We start from the raw sequence: 26,166 nt of genomic DNA on the forward strand, positions 1-26,166 counted from the left end.
TTCATGTCACTTATGTCCAGAGCTGAACCCTCATTGTGTTCACTGTCATTCGTCTACAACAGAGCACTGGTGAGTGTCCATTAAAACACTGTCATTACAGCATGAATACAGTCGAGGATTCACGTAGACGGAAACTGCATGTTCATACATAACCGGTGTGTGTTTGAGCTTAAAATACAGAACGACTAAATCTTTTTGTGCTGAATAACAATAGACTTGCTGAAGACTGGATTAAACAGTGTTTGTTTTTCACCCTTAACATTTCGATTAGACATGATGTTTGGGCTCTGAACTCTCCCGCGTGTGTCGTTCATGAAGCAGGTGTCTGGTTAGCCTGCAGTATTTTTGGCGAGATGATAATCTTGGCTTCTATGAATAGCCGGGCTTCACATATTCCTGAAGTGTCTCTGTATGAGAAGAAGAGTTCAGATCAACAGGCGCATTGCTAATCAAAACAAAATGACTCGCTGTATATTTAGCACACGGAGCGAGCGACAATCATGCCGAAGGTCTGGTCTCGGACCTTCTAAAGGGGTCCCCAGACATTTCAACGGTGACAAAAGAAACGATGGTTCTACTTAAAAAAAACAAGTCACCTGGCTGCCTTCCAAATATTAGATTGCAAACTCGTTGTGTTTACTGATAGTTTTAAGTCGAATAAACTTTTGATCGCAGACGAGACAAATCTGAGCTCAGTTTGACACATTGATGACATCTCTTCGTTTGTCAGATTTCTGACTCTCGAGAAATATCTGAGGCCTCGTCTACTAGCTTTGATGTCTAGGAGAAGTCATTGAGATATTAAAGAGATCTGATCTGTAGCTTTTAAAATGAGTTAAAGATTACGAGAGAAGCCAAACTGAAAAGTTTTAGAAGGTCAAAGCGTCTTCAGAGTTATTATAGTTAGCAGCTGTTTGGAAAAGTTTTTTCAACCCAGTCTCACAGGAATTCATGAAATTGTCACAAACTGTTATCTATTCATTCATGTTCATCAACACAAATTTCCTCTTTTTTTGTGTCAGCAGCACAACAATTTTTCAAAACACAGACCGCGTGTGAATATACATTTATATATTTCTAAGCTGATATCAAAAGAAGTCCCAAATACTTAAGGAGTTGGCTAACAAACACATTAACACTCACCCTGAACCCTAACATCACAGCTGCAAAGGACAATTTAGCTTAAAATGCTAGTTTGACGAGGCTACATAGCAATGATAAATGGCTGCCCTAACTCCGCCCCTAAACCTAATGTCAAGGGAAATGAGATATATATTATAACAAAACATAACAATGAGATCGTGGGAAATAGGAAGTCACACCAATGAGCCCCCTTGTAAAATAGGTATGAATTCCCATCAGAATGCGTTGATATATACAGTATTTATACATATGAAAGATATCATATATTAAAGTACAGTGTGTTTCCCGAACAATGACATAACTCGCTAGTTAACCACAATAGTACCATGGATCATTAGGGAAATTGACAATGTAGTTACGACTGTTTCCCGAAACTGTATTAACTCTGTCGGAGATCAATCGTTTGAACCAAGTTGGTTCAGCAATCTAGTTGATAACAAAATTAGATTAGATGATTAGATTAGATTCAACTTTATTGTCATTACACATATACAAGAACAGTGTAACGAAATGTAGTTTAGGTCTAACCAGAAGTGCTATTAGAAAGTGCAGGATATACAGTGTGAATAAATACAGAATACAATATTAGAGAAATACTATACAAAACAAAACAAAATACAGGTGATGGAGTAATGACGTATACTAATAAATCATTTCAGATCGAATTAATGTCAAATTCTTGCTGTAAATAACACACATTGCATTTAACGGCGACTTTAATTATCCTATTTTGTTATCTTTTGTTTCATTTCAGGATATTTCATTCATCCATAATTTTCCTCTTAGGTCACTCCACCCAGGGAGTCTCCAGGGTCCTAGTGCACGATGTTCAATTTTCAAAAAACAGTGCTTGTATTTTCTAAAGAAACTAAAAGATGTAATATTAAATTAGTTTATATTTCGAATGATGGATATAGAATGCACTGCATGTTGCTCACTTAGTTTGTTCAAAGGCATGATGCATGTACTGTAAGTCTACATGTCATAATGAAAAGGAACTATGCTTCTAACCAGAGCTGTAGACCTGTAGTTCAAACCACGCATCTTTGCGATGCTGTTTGCGTGTGTTCGTTGGAACGATGGAAACACTTAAATCATTGAACTATGCTGGAACTTGTAACCATGTCTGGCTAAAGATGCTTTTGGGGAACGCACCCCTGGGTGACACGCAAAAAATGCGTGCTGACTGACACAAAAATAGGGGGGAATTTGTGTTTGTGACAATTTCACGAAATCCCGCGTGACTGTGTTTTTTCTTCTTCTTTTTCTGTGCAGACGTAAATGGCATCACCTTCCGGTGTTTTAGCAGAAGAGCAGGTGCACTGTTCCATCTGTCTGGATGTGTTTACCAACCCGGTGTCCATCCCCTGCGGACACAACTTCTGTATGGCATGCATCGGCAGCTACTGGAAATCCAGTGCTCTCTTTATGTGCCCGATGTGCAAAAAGACCTTCTTCAGACAGCCCGAGATCAGCATAAACACAGTGCTGAGAGAAATCGCTGAAAAGTTCAAAGAGATGAGAGCCAACCCAGTCAACAACCTTCGGAGAACCATGCAGCCAGAACCCGGACGAACTACCGAAGAGCTGCCCGAGCTAATTCCTCCTGACGGGCTGTGGACACAGGGGGTGCCCTGTGACGTGTGCTCTGGCCCTCCACAACGGGCGGCAAAGTCGTGCCTGGTTTGTTTGACGTCTTACTGCGCAGAGCATCTGAAGAGCCACGCCGCTCGCTTCACCAAACACAAACTGATCGAGCCGGTGCGGAACCTGGAGGAGCGCATGTGCACTAAACACGAGAGGCTGCTGGAGCTGTTCTGTAAGAAAGATCAGACCATTGTGTGTGTGCTGTGCACCGAGATGGACCACAGGGCTCATTACACTGTGCCGGTCGAACGAGAGTGGAGCGAGAAGAAGGTACAGACAACGGGGAATAGACTCGCTACGACATTTGTTTTGGTTAACTAGCTCATAAAAACCCTCTCATCGTAGGTTTTTCAAAACTATTTTATTAGATGGGTGATTCACACAAGGTAAAAAAAGCAATGACGAGGCCCAACACTAAACCTAACCATCACTGTCATGAAACCAGATTATACAGTAGATGGAGCCGAGGAGATGACATATTTTATAAGCTAAACCCAGACTCGAGTTAGCATTTTAGCACATCCGGTTCCATCGCTCCAAAGTTTATGAGTTTTTTGAAGCTCCAAAATCTTAATGTCCGAAACCTCAGTATGTAAAAAACAGTGGGTGAGAAATACTCGGATGGTCTACTTCTTCCGCCGAGTGTGGATCAGATGGACACTTATCTATCCCATGATGCCACGGGAGCTAAGCAACAGTCAAATTTTTAAAAAGGAAATCAAATAAAAACGAACATCCATTTTTTGTAAGTGCCCAAAAAAAAAACATGTAGGTTGTTGTTAATACTAATACTAGTTCATACTACTCCCGCTCATACTATATAGAACAAACTGTTTTAACGGCCGATAGGTTGCTACTTCAAATTCAGTATGTACTGTCGCAGTATGCCATTTCGGACGCAGCCATTGTGTTGGGAGACAAGCTACCTGCAAAATGCGTTTAGCAGTTAGTTAGCGGGTAGTAGTTGATATGAAGTATTATCATTGTGTTTGGAAAACTAAGAAGCCAAAAAATGTATCAGAAGTGTTTAAAAATGGACGTTAAAATAGCTTGTATGCCAGAGTTGTTTGTTGCTTAACAGAAAAGTGTTGTGGTTGACAGGCTCTGCTGCGTAAAACTGAAGCTGAAGTTCAGCAGATGATCCAGGAGCGTATGAAGAAAGTCGAGGATTTCAAACACTCAGTAGAGCTCAACAAAGTGAGTTCAGCACGTCTAAAATATATTTTAAATATATTTTAGCTAAAATATATAATCAGTGCAAAGATGAAAGCCTGAAGAAATCTCTACATTAGTCTTAGTTTCTCTCCAATAGCTTCACTCATCCTTCCACATTCTATTTTCTGAATCTTAAACTGAACACAGGCCAGCGGTCAGAAAGAGATGGAGGACAGCATGCAGGTGTTCTCAGATCTGATCCGAGCGCTTCAGAAAGCCCAGGCTGAGTTGGTGTTGGACATCGAGGAGAAACAGAGGAAGACGGAGATCTGGGCCAACGCTCAAATTGAAGAACTGAAGAGCGAAATCGATGTGTTAAAGATGAGAAACACAGAGTTGGAGTATCTGGCGCACACTGAAGACCACATCCATTTTCTACAGGTGCGCGACCATCACATTCATGAAATAAGTCTTCATTGGGTCAACTTGACATTACTTTGGGAACAAGTTCTGGTCCCATTTTATTTTGGCCAAAGTCCCAGAAACATTGTGGCCATGTCCTCAGGAAAACGTTGCGAGTTAATCCCACAGGGAATGTTGCTGGCGATGTGGTGGTATACTGGTCTACAGATAACCTAAACACAGTTTGTTTTATTAATGTATCTGGTCATTTCTATTGATGATGTTATTATATGGGAAATTTATAGTCAGAAAATTTGTCTTTTTACAGCTAGACAAATTAAAGTGGATTTTAGCAATATACAACTATTTCAATGTAGTTTCAATTCATTTAGTGCGCGGACATTAATCGAGCGGTTTATTTATGTTCTTAATTTATTTACACCTTACAGACGTGATGGCAAACATGTGTTTTATGAATTTCTGATCGATTTAGCACATTTAAATGAATAGACCCTGAGTGTAACAGAAGACCCTTATGATGGTCGTATCTAAAAAAACAATGAAAATATGTGCTAAGAATATAATGTTAAGCTTAAATATCATGTTTGACAATAAATATCGTCTTTAAATCTTCTATACTGTGTTGAAGTAATAACTAAATAAAATATCTGATTCTGCGGTACAGTGTAGTTTAATCAATCGTTGTACAGTGTTTTATACATATATGAATAGATAATGACTACAGTTGTGGTCAAAAAAATGTACACATCACAGATGAATGTGTTGTGAGGGAAAAATATTTTAAATGAATCTTGAAAAACGATGTTAATGACATTTCTGTATGGTCTTCAGAACTACTTTTTGTATATCCTTGAGGCAACTCGGTCCCTGTCAAAGCGGCTTCATTTATAAAATGTGCGTAGAAACCGTCCTATATTTGATATTACAATCGATTCTCAAAGTGTGTACGTGTGATTCACAGAACGAACGTACGCACAGAAAACGCCTGTACGCCTCTCTGTCATATGTGAAGTATATAAATCTTAAATGATCGTGAAATTGTGCGCAGCTAACAGTTTCAGATCTCTGCCTTTTAACGATTTCTGATTGATTGCATTGATATATGATAGAGAATATATTACTTATATTTCCAAAAACCAGCAACATTCGAACAAGCAAAAGTGCATACGTCTGCTCGAACCCTGAAGTGGCGCTAAGCAACTTCCACGTCAAACACCGTTTTTATAATTTGAACGTTGCCGTGTATTTTTGCGTACGATCAAATCTGTGCCTACGCACGTTTTATAAAGCAGGCCCCAGCCGTCTTAGGATGTAATCACCACATTCCAACAACATCCAAACGTAGGACGTCATGACAAATATGGGACACACTTGGTTAACTGGGTTATAACTTGTTAAAACAAAATAAATACATTTGTCACCTCGTGGAAACGAAACGCATCACAGAAACCGAAAAATAACAACATTAAGTCATATTCAATGTCTGTTCTCTGTTTGTTATTCTGACAGAACTTTTCATCATTAATGTCTCATCCACACACTAAGGACTGGTCTGAGATCTGTGTTCCTGCAGATCAGTGTGTGGGTACCACAAGAAGAGCTGTGCTCAAACTGGACCAGACGTTTACTGAAGAAACGGACAAACTTGTTGAAATAGGTTCTAAAGACATACAACCTATTTTGAATGTGCAATTTGACTTGCGTTGTGCATTTACGTTTTGTGTTGACAGTTTCTGTGTCTGATCGCCTTTTTTATTATTTTCCTTATTTATTTGTGTTGTAAACAGAGCTGAGGAAGATTCAAAAGTATGCAGGTAATGCTGCTTTGGGTGCGTAATCAATTTTGAATGCTGTATAAAAAGTCGCCTTTGAATTCAGCAAAATCTCTCTTTTTGCGTCCTTTTAAAGTCGATGTAACCTTTGACCCGGACACGCTAATCCCTGGCTGCAGCTGTCGGAGGATGGGCGCCAGCTGCGTCACCTGGGGGCGTGGCAAGACCTGCCCGACACACCCGATCGCTTTGATACAGTGGTCATCGCTCTCGGCCGCCAGGGCTTCTCCTCAGGCCGCAGATACTGGGAGGTCCAGGTGGGCGAGAAGGACGACTGGTATCTGGGTGTGGCCCGGGCGTCCGTCAACAGAAAGGGCAGGATTTCAGTGAGCACACTTCACGGTTACTGGGCTCTAGCCATGAAGAAAGGGCAGGAATACCGAGTGTCCTCCTCACCGCCCGTTCTGCTCTCCATCGAGCCCAAGCTGAGAAAAGTGGGCGTGTACGTGGATTATGAGGAAGGACAGGTGTCGTTCTATGACGTAGGGGCCAGAAGTCACATCTACACCTTTATGGACTCGTTCAAAGAGAAACTCCTCCCATTCTGTTATCTCTACTGCTGCGATAAAGCCTCTGACACCATGACCATCTGTCCTGTACAAGAGAAGTCGCATGTCAAACAGTGCTGATCGACAGGATCGACTGAAAAAGTAATGAATTACTAGTTACTAATTATACATTAATAGTGTCAATAGATTACTGTACACATGACTCTCTCCAAAAAGTATTTTTTTACTTAATACTAATTACTTTCTATATCCTATATCAACCTTGATTAGTTCAGTGATTCAAGGATAGACACGAAACAACTCTAAATTAATAAAAATAAATAATTTAAAACTAAATAAAGTACTCTTATTAACTGACTAAATCAGGGGTCTTAACGTTTTTAATATGACTCAGGCCATGGGTGCTTAAGCTCCCTGAAAACTATTTTATTTGTTTCCAGCTAGTGTTGCTTTCATCAACAAAGTATGGCTAATGTCGTCGTCAACGAATGAGACGAGACGCAGCGTAAATGCTGGTCATATGACGATAACTATAATTAAATGTTTAATGCAATATTGTTGACAAATAAAAACAGAACTAAATGTGGTTTACAAAATAAAAACTCTGCCAAAGTGTCTCTTCATATTCGTTGACCAAATCGAGATGAGACGAAATGTTATAACGTTATTACGTCTGATGCTTTAACCTAGATGCGAAGCGGAATCCTGTTATTTAAATGTAATCTGGTTGAGTGTTGGTTGAGGATTCATCCGCGTGTACACTGTATGAGGATATGAACACATGAACTTCGTCTCAAGAGTTGCTCTGAGAGTTTATTTTATGAGCGTTTAATGTTTGAGTGAAGCTCTCAGCAAACACAAAAACTCTTCCAAAAGACGCGTGAAAATAAAAGTTCTGTTAAATTGTACACTCAGACAAAAATACTTTAGTGTATAGTATTTGCTATTAAAAATTGTAGTGCCCCTGTAGTGCATTGATAAATACTGTATACCATAGTTAAGTTCAAAAACACAATCGTATCTAAGAATTTTACTGCAGTTTACTATAATAAACTGTCATGATTCCGCCTCATCATGTCATGTCTTTCTTGGTCTTTTGGCAGAATCATGGCAGGGCCTCATGTTTTGTGTGGAGAGAAACATATTCTTGTTTATAGTTTGTTACATACCTGTTTGCTCCCCATCGTGGGTTTTTGTTTCATCAAAAGTTTATTCGTTATTTGCACTACCGCCTGCGTCTGTGTTCTCCTCCTGCCGATCCTGACAGTAAATACTATAGTCTACTACAGTAATTTATGTGGACGAATATATCACTATTGTGTAGTAAAAATGGAAAAACAAACAAATTAGAAAATGTAAACAAATTAAGATAGTGTAAAATTGATATGGCCCTAAACCTAATACGTTTTTTCCTTTGTACACTACATATCTGTAGATAAAGGGGAACACTATGCAAAGTTTGGGGAATAAAGGCGTATGAGTGAGGAAAACTGCATGCCATATAAACATCCGAATCAAACCGCTCTTTATATACTTTATTATAGTCTCAAAAGATCAACATTGATTTTGCACATTTTAAACATAAGAGTTCACCAATATAACTCTAATAATTTAAAGAAATCACTATTTGTGAACAACAATCCTAAAATCAATGCAATCAAAATTATTTGTAAACTCAAATCTCAAAAGTGAAATTTTCAGTTCACAGACAACCTTTCATTCGTGCTGTTTTGTTCGCTCAGAAGCTGAACACATCATTTCACCTTATTTCATGTTTGCTATACTAATAAAAAAAGAACCCTGTACTAAATTCATTCATATTCACAGTAGCTTATTTATGGGCACATTGTGATTACAAAAATGAAGTAGTGTATGTTCATGCAAAGATTGTTGTATAGCAGACTGCAGGTTATAAAAAATTGACCCCTTAATCTTAAAATAATTACAGTATAAATATTTGATTGAATTTCCTGAATTCTTTATTCCCCAAACTTTGTATATTGTTTCCCTTTACCAACAGATATGTAGTGTAGATATGTTTGCGTTTTTTAAGTTTATTCAATAACGATCTTGTGACATTAGGATAACCTCCAGTACACACAACACATGAAAGTGTTACTCGAATATGACACGTGCAAATGTCTTCACCTGCTGGTCAGATCACGAACAGCTTCTGGAGAAAAGCGCTTCCGATGTTTACATCCTCTGAAGTCATCTTATGTTGTTCATCCATTATCTACCATATTATAATCATTATTAACAATACTCAAAAAAGTTTAACACAATAACACAATTAACTCCCAATATTGTTTTTGACATGTCTCAACATTACTGATGAAGATGTTTTTCAAGGTTTGTTCACACTTGTTCAGGGAAGCAATATAAACAAGAAAATTGCTTCTTTTGGTAAAAGTCGATTGATGAACTTTAAAATAAGAAACTATTTCAATGTCAATTCTATTACCAGAATGTACGTGAATATTTACAAATTCGATTTGATATGAACGAGAAACATTTTCATTTTCCTCTGTGTTATGAAATCTGTGATTAAGATTTTTCTAATAAATGATTTGATTGATGTGCTTTTAGCATGATAAACACTTACTGTATATAAAATGTGAATGTATAAATGGTTTCTTTGCATATATAAAAAACAACAAACAGATGAACTTTATTTATGTGTACAACTTATTTACTTTATTCGCAAGACGACACACGACTTTACAGAACTGTTCACACATGTGATAAACTTGTAAACTGACCTCATTAGCATATTGAATATAGAAATTCATATAGGAAAAAATCAGTAAGTACATGAATGAAAAATATAAATGTATACGTTAAATATTAATTGTGTAGAAATAAAAATCCGGTCATAGATGTCTGTGTTTGGCGATCGGTCTGACTGAGTGGAAAGTAAAATAATGATTCATTTTATATGTGATTTGTATTAATATTCATTTATAAGCACATTCTATTGTACATGGTTTATAAATAAATTCCTTTTGTATGAGATGCCCGTATCCAATCCATCACGACTTCAACTACAAATCATTACAAAATGACAATAAAACCAGTGTGATTTAATAAACAAACAAATACAAATAAAAACGAGAATATAAAAAATTAAAGAATAATATTTAATAGATTTTCTCCAAAGACTTCAGGTTGATTTTATTCAGGTTCCTCAACACATGGAACTAAAAATTATGAACAGAACCGGCGACAAAGGGCAGCCGTGCCGAAGTCCAACATGCACCGGAAACAAGTCGGACTTACTGCCGGCAATGCGAACCAAGCTCCTGCTCCGGTCGTACAGGGACCGGATAGCCCTTAGCCCTTAGCTTGGCATGTCTGTACCTGTCAGCTGCCTCGGGAGTCCTACAAGCCAGCCAGGCCCGATAGGACTCCTTCTTCAGCTTGACGGCATCCCCTACTTCAGGTGTCCACCGCCGGGTTCGGGGATTGCCGCCTCGACAGGCACCGGAGACCTTGCGGCCACAGCTCCGAGTGGCCGCGTTGACAATGGAGGTGGAGAACATGGTCCACTCGGACTCAATATCTCCAGATTCCCTCGGGATCTGGTCGAAGCTCTGCCGGAGTTGGTAGTTGAGGATCTCTCTGACAGGGGATTCGGCCAAACGTTCCCAACAGACCCTCAAAGTACGTTTGGGTCTGCCGAGTCTGTCCAGCTTCCTCCCGCGCCATCGGATCCAATTCACCACCAGTTGGTGATCAGTTGACAGCTCCGCCCCTCTCTTCACCAGAGTATCCAAGACATACGGCCGTAGGTCAGATGAAACAACCACAAAGTCGATCATTGACCTCCGGCCAAGGGTGTCCTGGTGCCATGTGTACTGATGGACACCCTTATGCTTGAATATGGTGTTCGTTACGGCCAAGCTGTAACTAGCACAGAAGTCCAATAACAGAACACCACTCGGGTTCAGATCAGGGGGACGGTTCCTCCCAATCACGCCCCTCCAGGTGTCACTGTCGTTGCCCACGTGGGCGTTGAAGTCCCCCAGCAGAAGGACGGAGTCTCCAGTCGGGGTGCTTTCCAGCACCCCTCCCAGAGTCTCCAAGAAGGCCGGGTACTCTACTCTGCCGTTTGGCCCATAGGCGCACACGACAGTGAGAGACCTATCCCCGACCCGAAGGCGCAGGGAAGCGACCCTCTCGTTCACCGGGGTAAACTCCAACACATGGTGGCTGAGCTGGGGGGCTATAAGCAAACCCACACCAGCCCGCCGCCTTTCACCATGGGCAACTCCAGAGTCGTGAAGAGTCCATCCTCCCTCGAGGAGTGTGGTTCCAGAGCCCAAGCTGTGTGTAGAGGTGATCCCGACTATCTCTAGTCAGAATCTCTGAACCTCACGCACAATCTCAGGCTCCTTCCCCGTCAGAGAGGTGACGTTCCATGTCCCTAGAGCTAGATTCCGTTTCCAGGGATCGGGTTGTCGAGGCCCTCGCCTTCGACTGCCGCCCGATCCACTTTGTACCGGCCCCTTACGGTCCCTCCTGCAGGTGGTTGGTCCACGGGAGGGTGGCCCCACGTCGCTCCTTCGGGCTGAGCCCGGCCGGACCCCATGGGGGGAGGCCCGACCACCAGGCGCTCGCATACAAGCCCCGACCCCGGGATAATCTAGTTCAGGGATGGAATTGGTAAAAAAATTGTATATTTAAATACCTTTAAAAATGTATTTAAATGTGTTTAAATCTAAATATTTTTGTATTTTCAAACTAAAATACATTTTGCCAATCAACCTTTGTTGAAATACAAAATACTATTAATTTATAACAGTATTTTGCATTTAATCTTATTATTGTTTTTGTACAGTCTAGTTAATTTAAAAAAATCAGCTAATAAAGAGATTGATTGGCAAAAAGTATTTTGTATTTTGAAATTACAAAAATACAAATATTTTTTTAGAATGTTAAGTTCTACTTCTGTAGTTATTTTGGTGAAAGTAACTCAAAGCAATACAAGAGTCATGTAACGTATTATAATTCTCAGACAGTAATATTGTAAGGTAAGGGATTACTTTTGAATAACATTAACAGGTAATCTGAAAAGTATTATGGTTTGGAAGTAACTTGCACACACTGGAAACAACATGGTGCATTCTATGTAAAGGAATGCGTGTTGTATATAGATAGAAAACAGCTCATTCTAAGGTAATAAAGCATAACGATGCATTATGTGAGGTCTTTCTACACCGCTGAACACATAGTTATAGATATTATATTGCATTTCAAGTATTTGTGTCTGGAAAGGAAGTTCATGAACAACAACTCTGTGAGCTAACGCCATGTGCTCTACTGCATCCTTATACGCTGTTCGCTTCAATTTCCTGTCACGTGACTGCTCACATGAAAAGCAGACCAGGTAGATTTAAAGACGAACACAGATTAAAACATTAAGAAGAATGAAATAGAGTAAAATAGCAACATGTTAAACTCCAATAAAACACAAACTAGTAATACAGGAAATGAAGGATCTTACTTGTAGTCAAAGTTGTTACATGAAGGTCTGATCCTAAAGCAGACATGTCAAACGGTTACTGACACCTCTACACTTCATCAAGTGAAAAGTAAATATAAAACTAATGTGATCTCATGCGTAAAGTGGAAGTTCTTACCTGAGAAAGAATAAACAACCGTTCCTAAAGAACACAAACAGAATATATGTTTATATCCATTGTTTATACAACATTATTCACTGAAATGCAGTGAGCAAACAAACACAGCTAAACTTCCGTTAGCCGAGTGAAACGACATTGATGGGCGTGATTTATCTCTTTCACTCTGTGGATGACACGTGGGCTTGTTTTTCCGGGAGAATGGCCAATAAAATGGCGGAGTCAGGAGTGTATCCAGCACAGAAACACTACGTCATATGTCCGACTCGTTTTTTAACAAGTTGACCATGTTAAGCATGTGATGCCAGCACATTTAAAGACATCAGAACAATACCTCATCTTCAAGGTTGAAATGAAAAATTATGCAAAAGTGGTTCAGGTTAAGTTTGACACGGACATTTCCAGGACGGGATATTATAACACTGGCGTGATGCTGAAACACATGTACTGTTTTAATACGCATTTCTAGCTGAATAATTGTTCACATAATGTACCTAAAAGTGCAAAGAGTAAAGCCGACGTCCACATCTTACTTCTGAACAGATTCACAGCTGCTGCCCTATAACATCAGATATAAATCAACAACATAAATGTGCTCACGTGATGTCTTTAACATCGTCTTTAGAACTCTTCAGTGCGATCATTTCTTCTTCTTACAACATTAAACACTAACAATACAGTCATGTGACTGAAATCCAGGCTTAAGTCTCATAATCTAATAAAGCATCAGAGCTTCATTATTTTCCACAGAATCTTCTTTACATCATGAAAAATGATGTTATGTTGAAAATTGTTATGAAAGTACTCTCACAGACTGGGTCACAAATTAGCAGATATATTCTTTGAAAAAATTGATCTGAAATAATACAATACGTCAACACAATAAATCATCGTGAATGTTCTCTTTTTATATTTTTACAATTTAACTGGGACTGCTCATCCAGTTTGAGCAGTTTCTGGGGTCTTCTGAGGGGCAAATTCAAAACGCTTTTGGACTGAGACTATATGGCAGCTATACAACATCATACCTGAAAAAACTCATTCAAGTCAAATACAATAAGAGATCAATTAAAGATGTTCAGCTGCACTTTAGAAAAGTCTCAGATACACATTGGCATCTTATTCTCATCCATGATGGGTTTACACAACCTCAAATATATATTTTTGATTATTTTCCATATGTTCGTTTAGAACGGAAACAACACTGAAATAAATCAAACCAAAACATACCTTGATTCTTTCATGAGGAGGTTTGCTCGTGTGTCTTAATCAACTGTTCTGTGTTCTTTGCTGCTTCACCAGATGTTAATGTTCATGTCCTTTAGTCCGTCCCATGTGCATTTCATGCAAAGCTCCATTTAGAAACTCATTTGTAAAGCAAAACAGTGTCTCAAGGTAATTACTAGAATTCTCAAAATAAACATCATTTTAGTGCTGGAGGGACTCTGATGTCTTATGTCAGACATCTGCCAACAAACACAAACAAACTACAACATTCTTCACCGGCTCCCGGTCACCGAACAGTCCCCATCAAACCCTGTCGTCACTTTCTCTTTCACAGTCACATCCAGAATCCAGCACCTTGTGGTACCCTCACAAAGTGCACGAAACACTCTCTTCTAGATTTGATTTTCTGCAGCAATACCCAAAAGAAACTACACAGAAGAGCCAAACACGTCATGGCAGAGGAGAATATCCTTAAAGGGACAGTTCACCCAAAAATGAAAATTCTGTCATCAGTTACTAACCTTCCAGTTGTTCCAAATCTGTAGAAATGTCTTTGTTTAGCATCTATTCATGAAAAATCACACATACATTTTCAAGCCATCATTTGGTCAAAAGAGGCAAACCCAGCAGTTGGGTTAAGTGAACCCAGAAAACAATATTTGACATTATATTTGGATGAAACAACAAAGTAAACAGTTGGCTAGTTTATAACCCAATGGCTGGTTCGTCCCGTTCTGACCCAACAATTGGTTAAAATAAGCCAGTTTCTTCAAGAACATTAAATGAGACAGATGCACAAACAAAAACAGATTTGAGAGGTCTGGATATTTGTACCGTGTATATTTTGGTATGATTTTGCGCTGCATGGGTTGGGACTCACCATCTGTCTCAACTGTAAGAGCGTCAATGACCGCAAACAAACTACAGGCAATCTGTCCAGCGCTTTGCATTCATTAACTTTGCAAGTTGGATGGAAGTACAGCCATTAAGTCATCCTCATGTTTTTTTGAATCACAACCTGAAATTGAGACGTCTACAAATGAAAAGTATGGTTCCAAATCAACTTACTGTGTTAGTTAGCAGTATTTTTCTAGTATTATGTCTTAAATCAAGACAAACCTACAGCTGTTGATTGGAGTGCACAATAAAGAAACAAACTCTTCAAATATTCCGCTTCGACGGTTCAGACAGGATGCACACGCATTCCGAATGAGCGACAGTGTTTGGGGGAGGAGGGTGAAGTTTCATGGCAGTCCCAGCAAAACATATGCGAGTTAAATTTCTAGTGGCGTAGATCCGCGTTGGTTAGAGACACGTCTGGTTTGTGTGATTCAGAGTCGACTTTTTTACACAGAGTTTTTTACAAGCCAATAACTTTGTCATTTATTCACCTTCGGAATCACAACTTGGCAGATTGCTTACTTTCAAACAGGGCAACACAACAAGCTGCATGAAATGTCATTTTCATGATCTAATGTTACTCACTCTTTAAGCATGTTAACCTTCCGACAGTACTTTTTGACATCAACCAAATATACATGTCTCCAGTTTATATAGATTGCAATGAATACAAAAGTGTTCCAAAAACTTTTCAGGAAAAACCTGCTGGAGAACATAAAACATAGTTGCTTTCTTTGTAATTATATGAATTGAAGATGTAAACTTGTTGTCATAAAATATCATATCGTAACACTAGTGTTTTAAAGACATGTGAACATGTTTTGACCATCAGAAGTCAGCTATTAGCAACAGCCTAATGCCCAAAATCTATTTACACTACATACACAAGTTTGCCTATGCAGATAATAGAGTAGGTTTGAGGGTATGGGTATTTTGCGTGCTGTCGGGGTGAGGGGTTTGAATCCGGCATTAGCCTGAACCCGGGAACACTAACCCTTTTTTTGTGTCCTTCTTTTGTGTCCTGCGATCAGCCGAGTTAATTATCTGCTCCTGCTCCTCCTGAACTTAGTTCAAAAAACATCATAATGTACTGGACTTATCTCAAAACTAGGTGCTAAAACCCATCTAATTTCATGAATCCATGCTTTACTTAGTTCTCAGTCCTGTAGAAATTAGTGTAATGATGTTATTTTTGTGTTTCGACGGCCACACAGCTTGCAACCCACCACAAATCAATGCAGTGTAATGCAGCTCTCTGAACTTTTGTCCTTCTCAGCTGCGTTTTGAAATCAACATAGCGGCAGTCTGAATGAAGGAACAAAACAGTGTTTACAAAACCTTTCACGGTTATCCACTGCTGGATATATAAATAACAAAACACCATTTACGTGATTGATGTAAGTACCACTGTGGTGAGACAAGCGAGAGTAGAGGAGACGTTTATTGTTTCGTCTGCTTGCGCAAGTTTATACATGAAAATGGTTTTATTTAGAGGCTTTTTTTACTGATATTTAGTGCCAGTTTATTAGTAAGTCATGGTTGACTAGTTGGATTAAAATGGTGCTTTTCGGCAAATGTTTTGTGCATTATTACGATTTTGAACATAAGCTAAATTCGCAACTTTGGATGGAAACCCAGCTGCTGAAGAAACACCCAGCTAACATAAGGCTGGCGGACCATTGGCGGGCCACCGGCGGCAAAGTTGGCGCTCCACTGGCGGCAAGCTCCTGCGATCCACCGGCTTTTTGCTCATCGTTTTTCCAGCGGTCCACCAGTGACAGCCGCCATATTTCCGCCGGTGGTCCGCTGCTAAGCCGCTGGTTTATCATTAATGTTTGCTGGCAGCCCACGGCTGGTCCGTGGTTTATAATCATTGAATCACGCAACCCAAAATGTCAGTCAACACAAAAACCATTGTTCAATAACCACTGCAAATTTAATATTTTAACAGATTAAACACACAAATGCAATACATTTATCAGACCAACACACAAATACAGTAGTGTTTTTTTTACAGCATTTGCAGTAAGACCATACTAAACCTACTAAAATGATTGATTGTTGTAGCAAAACCTCAATAACTATGGCATTACTACAACTCATAGAAAACATATACAGACGTTCACCATGGTTTCAAAAGCATTTTTAAAACATTGATTTGAAAAAAGAAAAAAATATATAATAACATGGTTGCAGTTGTACCATAGTAGAACCCAGGTTAGCTGTCGTAAGGGTATAGAGCTTAACAATGCAAGTTTCAATCTTAAAATAAAATAAATATATCCTTTAGTCAGCCAGAGGTGAGTGTGACTCACTGAGAAACAACAAAGTGATGTTAATATCACAATAGCTCTAAGACAATACAAGTCATGTGTTTAAATTAAAGTCTTAAGTTAAACAGGCAATATTATTATAGGTTAAGTTTGCAGATTTTCACTCCATGTCCAGCATACTTGTGGACAAGTAAATAGGAATATCACAGTAAGTAACTAAAAAATAATGGTACAACAACACTGCTCATTTACATATACGGCCATTATTGTAAGTGTTGTTGAAAATCAGTAAACATACACTTTCATAGGCAGTAATAACAATATTTGGCAGGTTTTTGCCTTTATTTGTACAGTATACTATGAGAGAGGACATGAAGCGAAATGGGAGAGAGAAGTGGGTCGGAAAGTACCACAACCCGGAATCGAACTCGGGTCGCTCAGAGCACAACCACACCATCTGTCGGAGCACTGCCACGATCAGGACTACATATTTGGCAGTTTTGTTTGTCCATAGTTGCCATCATCTGAAGTCTTTGTGAGTGTTGATATCATCTGAAGTCTTCACAAGTGATGCTGTATCCAATCTGGAGCTGCTGTTATCTTAAAGTGTAAACCCTGACAGATTGAAACAGGACAGCAAAATGAGAAAGATTAGAACTACTGCTGTTCATAATATTATTTTTAGCAAAAGATGATCATGTTCACTTTTTACTATTTCATTTCTGAAGAATAAGGTTACAAGATGTGTTCTGTGAATGCTTATCTAAATGTTAAAAAGCTTGGGCTCCTTTAATGGACTCTGATATTCTGGATACTACCAATAGTCCAGAGCTTGTGATTTACTTATCTTATTTTGGAATTATCTGGTTTAATAGCCATCAGGTTTTTTCTAAGTCCCTTAGTAAATTTGTCATCATAATTTAGAAAGTCTAGAAAGTCTCAATTGAACAAAGTACCTATGCAACAGTATCATTTAAGTGGGAGGAACAAGCCATCATGACTATAATTTACACTACCATTCAAAGGGTTCAGACTTTTTATTTCTCTCATTATATGAATATATTGTAAACTGTACTTTATTGTAAACTTAATTTTCAACACCATTACCCCAAAGTTCAGTGTCACATGATCTAAGTGACATATTTTTGCTAAAGACACTGAAGACTGTAGTAACGATGTTGAAATTCATACTTGCATCACAGATATACAGTAATTTAACTTTACTATATATATTGAAAAAGAAAACAGTTATTTTATATGGTGGTTATTTAACAGTATTTCCATTTATATTGTATTTGCCTAATAAATAGCTAAATAAATAACAATAGCTAACAAAATAGAAATAAATAGATAATCATCACTACTGTATAACTTTAAGGTTTTCGTTACTAGTCAGTGGATTCATACTCATAGCACCTTGGAGATGTTTTCTGACAGGAGGTCTACTCCACATCTACTGCACAGACATCAGCATGGAAAAATCTACAAAGATAACATTGAATGTTAAAGAATGAAAATATAGTTAATTGGGTTTGCAGGTACAAAACGTACTATCATAGAAGCTGCATTACGTATAATAACTTAACTCTCCTAAAAGCAGATTTAAATTGGCTAATGCTAATCAGTCAGTCATCAAGGCTCATTTTCTGTTGGCCTGAATAAAGTAACCACCAGTGACATTAATACTGTATAGAAAACAAATCATCTCATCCACACCCATTTAATGACTTTCAGCTGAACATTTACCTCACACATCATATCAATAAATCATCTAAATATGCCTAATTTACATTGTAATCATTTAGTTTACCAATTAGGACATAATTTTTCCCAAATACGTTAACATTACCTCAGAAAACTTTAAGCGGGAATGTCCAACTACCCTTAAGTAATCAATTTGAAATATATTTGTTATATTTTAAACTAAAACAAGTTATTAGTTGCAGGATATAGGCCTACCTGAAGCGACGACCTGACCGGATCCAGCCATAAAATAGCTCATTAGATATGCATACAGGCCAGCTGTCATTGGTTTAAACTTGCTGCTTGTCAGTTCCTGGTGCCGCCACATTTCCATGGTAACGGTTCTCCGCTCCAGTGTGTGACACACATTCAGCACGCAAGGCACACCATTAACATACGTCATGCTGGGATTAATACATAAATTTAACCATTTAAAATCTCATACATATGTCCTAAATTGCAATGAAAAAAATGATATACATATACTCAAATTTGCCTGTTAAATAATTAAACCAGTTTTCCATCGATGCTTTGACTATATTTACAAAAATGTCCTTTAAGAGCTTAGACGAACACTATCATTTAGCCACTGCTATACCAACAGAGGTCCAGCAGTGGCAAGCCGCTGGTGGCTGGCCACCCAAAAAAACCTGCCAGAATGACAGCAGTTTTACATTGTTCAGTTTATCGACAGTGTCCCCACGGTGGTCCGACTGCGTAAAGCCCCCGAATCTATGCTGCCCGAAAAACGCCGGTGGACCGCCAGGTCATTGTTTGCTGGGACGTGAAAGATTGAATTTAGAATATTTCAGATTGTTTTGTTTCATAAAGTAATAGTTTAATTTTACATCATGATATGGTGACAGACATCTTGGCTTAGGATCAACAGGACGAGGTGCTGGATTATTCCTGATGGTCCTGCGAAAGCTCCATCTTCACAATCCAAAAAGTAAAAAAAACAATGAGAATATTATTACTTCGTTGACATTAATTTCTTGTGAATAGTTGCAAACAGTACTAAAAAAAACATATTTTAGTAATTTATCAAAAAAAACTATTAAAACATTACTGTACAGATCTTTAGGGCCAGAGACTCCACTGGAATAACTCATCATAAAATACAATAGTTACAATAAGGGACAATTATTATTATTATAAGCACACGCATTTGTTCCGTCCAATAGGATTGTGTTAAAAGTGCATGCGGTGAACTTTTAAAAACTTGTCTTATTGGATTCATGTGATTGCTACCAAACCAAGTGTTAAATTGTGAAAAGACTTCTGATATCTGGATCGATCTGTGTTGCCATGGTGAGACACTGCCGTAGTGCTTGGGCCCCATCATCACTGCTTGCAGCTACGTTTTAGTATTTTATTATTATTATTAACCATTATTGCTATTCTCCTAAATTAATTACTTTTTGGATCATAATATTCACACTGTGGTGGCCTACGAAATTCAATCTGCCATGAAACAGGAAGTTGCTCTAACTCTAACACACAACTTCCAAACCACCCCAAACTGTCCATGTTTGATTGAAGTCCTGCCCTGAACACGTCTGTAATTACTAACATTCATAGTGCAGCTTTAAGTTTTATTGTCTTTTTAAAAGGTTACATTAACAGTAGACCTACCGTCAGGAGTTACTCCAATTTCAAAAAGGTGTCCTGGCATGGGTTCATCAGGTTTATTCCAGATCGTGCTTCATCTTCACAGTCCAGAAAGGAAAACCAAAATAATCAATTTATTACATAATAAACATGAACATTTACATTAGTAGTTACATAAAGGAAGACGTCCACATGTGTCGGGGCTGCTGGATTATGTTATGTTTTTTAATAGGGGGGATCATTTTGATCAGTCCACTTGCAGCCATATGCAAAAGTCAAATCACATCACAAAGATATAATGATGACTGCAGTTACCAACATATAAAATGACCACTTGATGGCTCTCAAACCCATAAGAATTATATTTTCAATTCTAAACAACATAAAACGGGAACAGGAAATGAAATACACAATAAAAGTCCAAACTTAAAAGTGAAACGCAAACTGAATCGTGACTCAAACATTCATGTGACAGTGGCTCAATGGGTAAAGCGTTGTGTAGGCGAGTGTAGGTTTGAGTCCTGATTGAATTTCGAATCTCTCATGCATAAATGTAAAGTATCAAAGCAGATGATGCTGAGTTTGATTAAAATCTGACTGATGTCAAATCAGTTCTACATCACAGGCCTTTGACATGATCAGAACACATGTGTGACTCATATGTTGAAATCATCCACACATTATTCAACTGTCAGATTAAAAGCAGACACACAAACACAAGATAATAAAAGTCAACACATTTCTTAGACTCTTTCTTTATGTCTCGCTCTTTTTCTGAGCAGACGCGGAAGTGACTTAAACTGCTATTCATCGACTGGCCGCTAGAGGCTGGCTTCAAAAGAGAGCAGAATATCATTGAGCGCCATGTTAAAATGTCCAACTTCACAGCAATAAAAACATGTTTACTGCCTGCTACAAAAATATTTTGGTGTATATAGCTAATTTTACCTTGACAACTGTGAGGAGGGTGATTTTTTTACAACTCACCCGTTTAACATATATTAAGGCTTAAAATTCTGCAAATTAGGTGCGTGGCCACTAGAGTGACAAGTGGTTTCAGCCAACCAGGCGCCTCGGCTCCAACCACGTCCCGCCTTTTTGCCCATCTTCGATTATCCGTGAGTGACGCGTATCTAAGATGGCGACGGGCGGCTCCGCCCACTTAAGCATCTAAACTGCTCTTCAGAAACCTACGGGTGACGTCACAGATACTACGTCCATATTTTATACAGTCTATGTTATACACGTGTCTGTTTGGGAGGAAAGAAGTTATGTGTTAAAATGATTTGTAAATTTAGTGAGTAATTGCAAAAGTAACTTCGAAAAATATGTCATCAAACCGCGTCGTTTGAAGTATCAACAATTTTTTTTAAATACATTTCTTTAGTCTTCATCTATTTTAACTCGCATATATATTTTCCTCAGGATATAGTTGTGATGCGTCAGACTGGTGGGGGCCATGACACACTAACTATTACTATAACTACAGTAATGTTGCCAAATTTTATTTTTCAGCATGTAAAAAATAAGGCAGCACGTGCACGTCTAGTGTCTATTGTTTTAGCTGTATGCGTTAAAAAGTCTTCATATAAAGAATAAAAAACACAAATCCAAGGAGATGAAGAGGTGATTTATTCATCTTTTTCGAGGTAATACAGAATCATTTCATTAACTCGATTAATAATGATATTTTATACAGAAAAAATGAGATTGAAAGTAAACGGAAAGACAGACAAAAGAGTGAAAGAGATTGTGACTTTGAGACGATGGGTGGAGCTGATGTTTAGCAGAAGACTGTAATTGGCCCTCATACCCTCCCGTCACAGTTCGAGCTGTCCAATAAAGTGTTGTATGAAGGAGACGCGCGGTGGGATTGGACGCGAACTCTGTGGAAAATTAGCATAGATCAGTGTATAAATGCCTCTCCACGAGCGAAGAGATTCACAAGTTTGAAATTTCTCAGATTGCAGTCATGCCTGAGCCCGCGAAAACAGCTCCTAAGAAAGGATCAAAGAAAGCCGTCGTGAAGAGCGCTGCAAAGGGAGGAAAGAAGCGCAGAAAGTCCAGGAAGGAGAGTTACGCCATCTACGTGTACAAAGTGCTGAAGCAGGTCCACCCCGACACCGGCATTTCTTCGAAGGCGATGGGCATCATGAACTCTTTCGTCAACGACATCTTTGAGCGCATCGGCGGCGAGGCGGCGCGTCTCGCGCATTACAACAAGCGCTCCACCATCACATCCAGAGAGATTCAGACCGCCGTGCGTCTCCTGCTGCCCGGTGAACTCGCCAAACACGCGGTGTCTGAGGGAACAAAAGCCGTCACTAAATACACCAGCAGCAAATAAATCCTCATCTGATCTGCTGTTCAACACAAAGGCCCTTTTAAGGGCCGCCCACTTTCTCCATTTAAGAGCTTCCGGTATCTGTTAAAGCTGAATGTCGTGTTCGGACGAGTGTGAAATGTCGTTAATATACAAACATTGGCGTGTTTTTAAGCAACAGTTTCTTTCATCTTTAAATGTTGAAGCTCAGAGACATCTTCAGTTCTGTGTTTGTTGTTTTGAGTTTTATGTGCGTAATCTATGGAGTTCGGCTTGCTTTGTTTTTTTTGGCGGGTGTTGATTGTGCTTTCTTTGCATCTATTGTAATTGTATGTTACAAATATAAAACACTCACGATTGCGAACAGTTGTTGTTTTCGACAAAGAAAATCACGACATATAAAGGAAACAATTAAAAATGTTTAATCTGTGATGTGTGTAGCTTGTATTCAGCTATATTTATAAATAAATTAGGGCTGTCAAATGATTCATCGCGATTAAAACACATTCAGAATAAAAGTTTGTGTTTACATAATACATGTATGTGTTCTCTGCATATTCATTTTGTATTTATAAACACATATATATTTATATATATATATATATATATATAAATTAATACATAATGTAATTTAAATAAATACATGTAAATGTTTCATAAATATGTATACATCTGTGTGTAGTAACTACAAACTTTAACTATAGTCTGTGTTCCTCAACTGTTAAGAATGTTACTGCTTTCAAATGCATAGAGACTGTGACTGTCCCCTGAATAATACAACCGATTAATAATTTATGTAAAAGTCAGATAAAAAAACCTTATCGTGATTAAACCAAAAGACAATATATTTAATGAGCAAAACCAACGCCTAAAGTTTGGGCTACTTGATATTAGATCACTAAATCCAAAGGCAGTTATTGTTAATGAAATGATCACAGACAACAGTTTTGATATACTTTGCCTCACTGAAACCTGGCTTAAGCCAAATGATTATTTTGGTCTAAATGAGTCTACTCCACAAGCTACGGTTATATTCATGAGCCACGTCCGGTTGGTCGAGGTGGTGGTGTCGCAACAATCTTTAGAGACTTTCTTACCGTAACTCGGAGAACAATGCATACGATTAAATCATTTGAAGTGCTTGCGTTCAACATAACTTTTCCAAATAAAAGTAAAAAACCAGTGCTTTCTCTTACATTGGTTACTGTGTATAGACCCCCTGGGCCTTACACTAATTTTCTGATAGAGTTCGCAGACTTCTTATCGGATCTATTGGTAACGTCGATAAAGTACTGATTGTTGGAGATTTTAATATCACGTAGATATTGCTAACGATCCATTATCTGTGGGCGTTTAAAGAACTACTAGACTCTTGTGGTGAACACAATACATCAATAGTCCTACTCATCGCCTTGATCATACCCTAGACTTGATTATATCTCACGGAGCCGATCTAACCAATATCGATGTTATACCTCATAGCGACGATGTTTCCGATCACCATCTTATAACATGTACACTGCGCACTGCAGAAATCAGTTGTATATCTCGTTATCGACAGGGTAGAACAATCACCTCAACTACTAAAGATAGTTTCATAAAGAACCTGCCAGATCTGACTCCTCTAATAACATTTCCAACTAATATAGAATCGCTCGACGACATGACCAGCAACATGGGCACTATTTTCTCTAACACATTAGAAGCGGTCGCACCTATGAAGTCAAAAAGGATAAATGAAAAGAACATAGCACCATGGTATGATAACACCACTCGCGCCCTAAAAGAGAAACGCGTAAACTGGAGCGAAAATGGAAAACAAACCCAATTAGAGGTCTTTAAAACTGCATGGAAAGAGAGTGCAAGCTGTTACAAAAAGGCACTAAAAGCAGCAAAAGCCGAGCACTTCCGTAACCTCATAGAAAATAACAAAAACAATCCAAGGTTTTTATTTAGTACAATTGCTAACTAACAAACAAACCAGACTCCACCTGACCTGGGTATTCCGCCGCACCTTGGTAGCAATGAATTCATGAAGTTTTTTACTGAGAAAATCGAAATAATACGAGACAACATAGCTAAAACTAAACATCCAAGTGTGTCGGAAGAATTAGTTTCAACCGTCACCCAAAAGAAAAGCTAGAGTGTTTTTCTCTATAAATCAAGAAGATTTAATTAAAATTATTACAACATCCAAACCGACAACATGCTTAATTGACCCATTCCGACTACTTTATTAAAGAGTTACTACCTGTTGCAATTGAGCCCATTTTGTAACATAATCAACTCGTCAATTAATCTAAATGACCTCCAAATGACCTCCCTATTACATCAGATAAAGGTAACATCTCACTCTTAGTCCTGCTTCAGATCTTACTTAACAGACAGATATTTAGGACATAAAACATTGGATGACTAGTAATTTCCTTCTCTCCAGCAAAACTCTACTAAAACGGAAATATTACTTATAAACAGAATAAACAGAATATCTCCGATTACAGCCTGCAAATTGAACGCTGCACTGTTTCTCCAACAAATACAGTTTAAGATCTAGGCGTTATATTAGACGGCAACCTGTCATTTAAAATCACATCTCAAATATCACAAAAACAGCCTTCTTCCACCTTAGAAATGTTGCCAATTTACGGAACTGTTGCTGACGCAGAAAAGCTTATTCATGCATTTGTGACCTCAAGACTTGACTATCGTAATGCTCTTCTTAGCTTTCCTGTAGCTCAGTGGTAAGAGCATTGGGTTGTGGGTTTGATCCCAGGGGATTGTATATACCCAAATATAAATGTATAGGATAATGAATGTTAGTCGCTTTGGATAAAAGCGTCTGCCAAATGCATAAATGTAAATGTAAAACTTAGTGGTTGTCCTGTATCATCAATAATCAAACTACAGTTAGTTCCGAATGCAGCTGCCAGAGTTCTTACTAGGTCAAGAAAATACGATCACATAACCCCAGTTTTATCATCGCTTCACTGGCTACCCATTAAGTATCGTATTGATTTTAAAATTCTCTTAATTACTTACAAAGCTTTAAATGGTTAAGCCCCTACTTACTTAACCAAGCTTTTATCACATTACAACCCATCACGCTCTCTACGATCTCAAAAGTCAGGACTTTTGATAACTAAATCCACTAAAGGGGGTCGTGCTCTTTCATACGTAGCACCTAAACTCTGGAATAGCCTTCCTGATACTATTTGAGGGTCAGACACACTCTCCCAATTTAAATCTAGATTAAAGACACATCTTTTCATCCAAGCTTTCACTTAATGCAAAGTTAATGAACAGCAGCTACGCTAATTATTCTCCTTCTGCCTTCGCCTCGGGATGTCCATCCCGAGGTAGGAAGAAATTCCGCCAGGTCCAGATGATCGACATATGCCCATCACCACCAAGAGATTACGCCAGCTACAGCTGCAGACTGACTGACCATCCCAGCTCCATCTAAGGCAATTCCACCACCACCCAAGAGCAATACGACCATCGGACCATCCCAGCTCAGACCACTACATCCCCAACCAAGACCAGGAAGGACTACTTGTCACATTAATGCTGAAGTTACAATATTTGGTATTTAATGCTAAACTTACATCACATGTCAGCAGTTTGAAGTTATAGCTGCATTCAGTGGTTGGGGGGTGTTTGTGGGGAGTGGGGGGGCTCGTTGGTTGTGGGGATTCATCTGCTGGGGCTGTGTGGGTCCGGTTTGGCCCTGTCAATGTC

At 38.7% G+C, this 26,166-nt stretch overlaps 2 protein-coding genes across 2 annotated transcripts; both read left to right on the forward strand.

Annotated features, from left to right (window-relative positions):
- Positions 1-7: 7 nt before the first annotated feature.
- Positions 8-6,915, forward strand: LOC130420801 (E3 ubiquitin-protein ligase TRIM39-like). Its single transcript, XM_056748318.1, is given in 8 exon segments — positions 8-69; positions 2,419-3,060; positions 3,892-3,987; positions 4,153-4,386; positions 5,878-6,025; positions 6,156-6,182; positions 6,277-6,300; positions 6,303-6,915. Coding segments are annotated over 7 exon segments (1,692 nt in total). The 5' UTR covers positions 8-69; positions 2,419-2,424; the 3' UTR covers positions 6,830-6,915.
- Positions 6,916-21,945: 15,030 nt separating this feature from the next.
- Positions 21,946-22,705, forward strand: LOC130420792 (histone H2B-like). The gene has a single exon (XM_056748309.1). It carries the CDS (start codon positions 22,078-22,080, stop codon positions 22,450-22,452), a length of 375 nt encoding a protein of 124 aa, XP_056604287.1. The 5' UTR covers positions 21,946-22,077; the 3' UTR covers positions 22,453-22,705.
- Positions 22,706-26,166: the final 3,461 nt, after the last annotated feature.

Source organism: Triplophysa dalaica, chromosome 1 (assembly GCF_015846415.1).
Source record: "Triplophysa dalaica isolate WHDGS20190420 chromosome 1, ASM1584641v1, whole genome shotgun sequence".
Lineage (NCBI taxonomy): Eukaryota > Metazoa > Chordata > Actinopteri > Cypriniformes > Nemacheilidae > Triplophysa > Triplophysa dalaica.

Bases quoted from the DNA above. Each gene is read 5' to 3' on its own strand.
- LOC130420792 (XM_056748309.1), top strand. From the start codon at position 22,078: ATGCCTGAGCCCGCGAAAACAGCTCCTAAGAAAGGATCAAAGAAAGCC.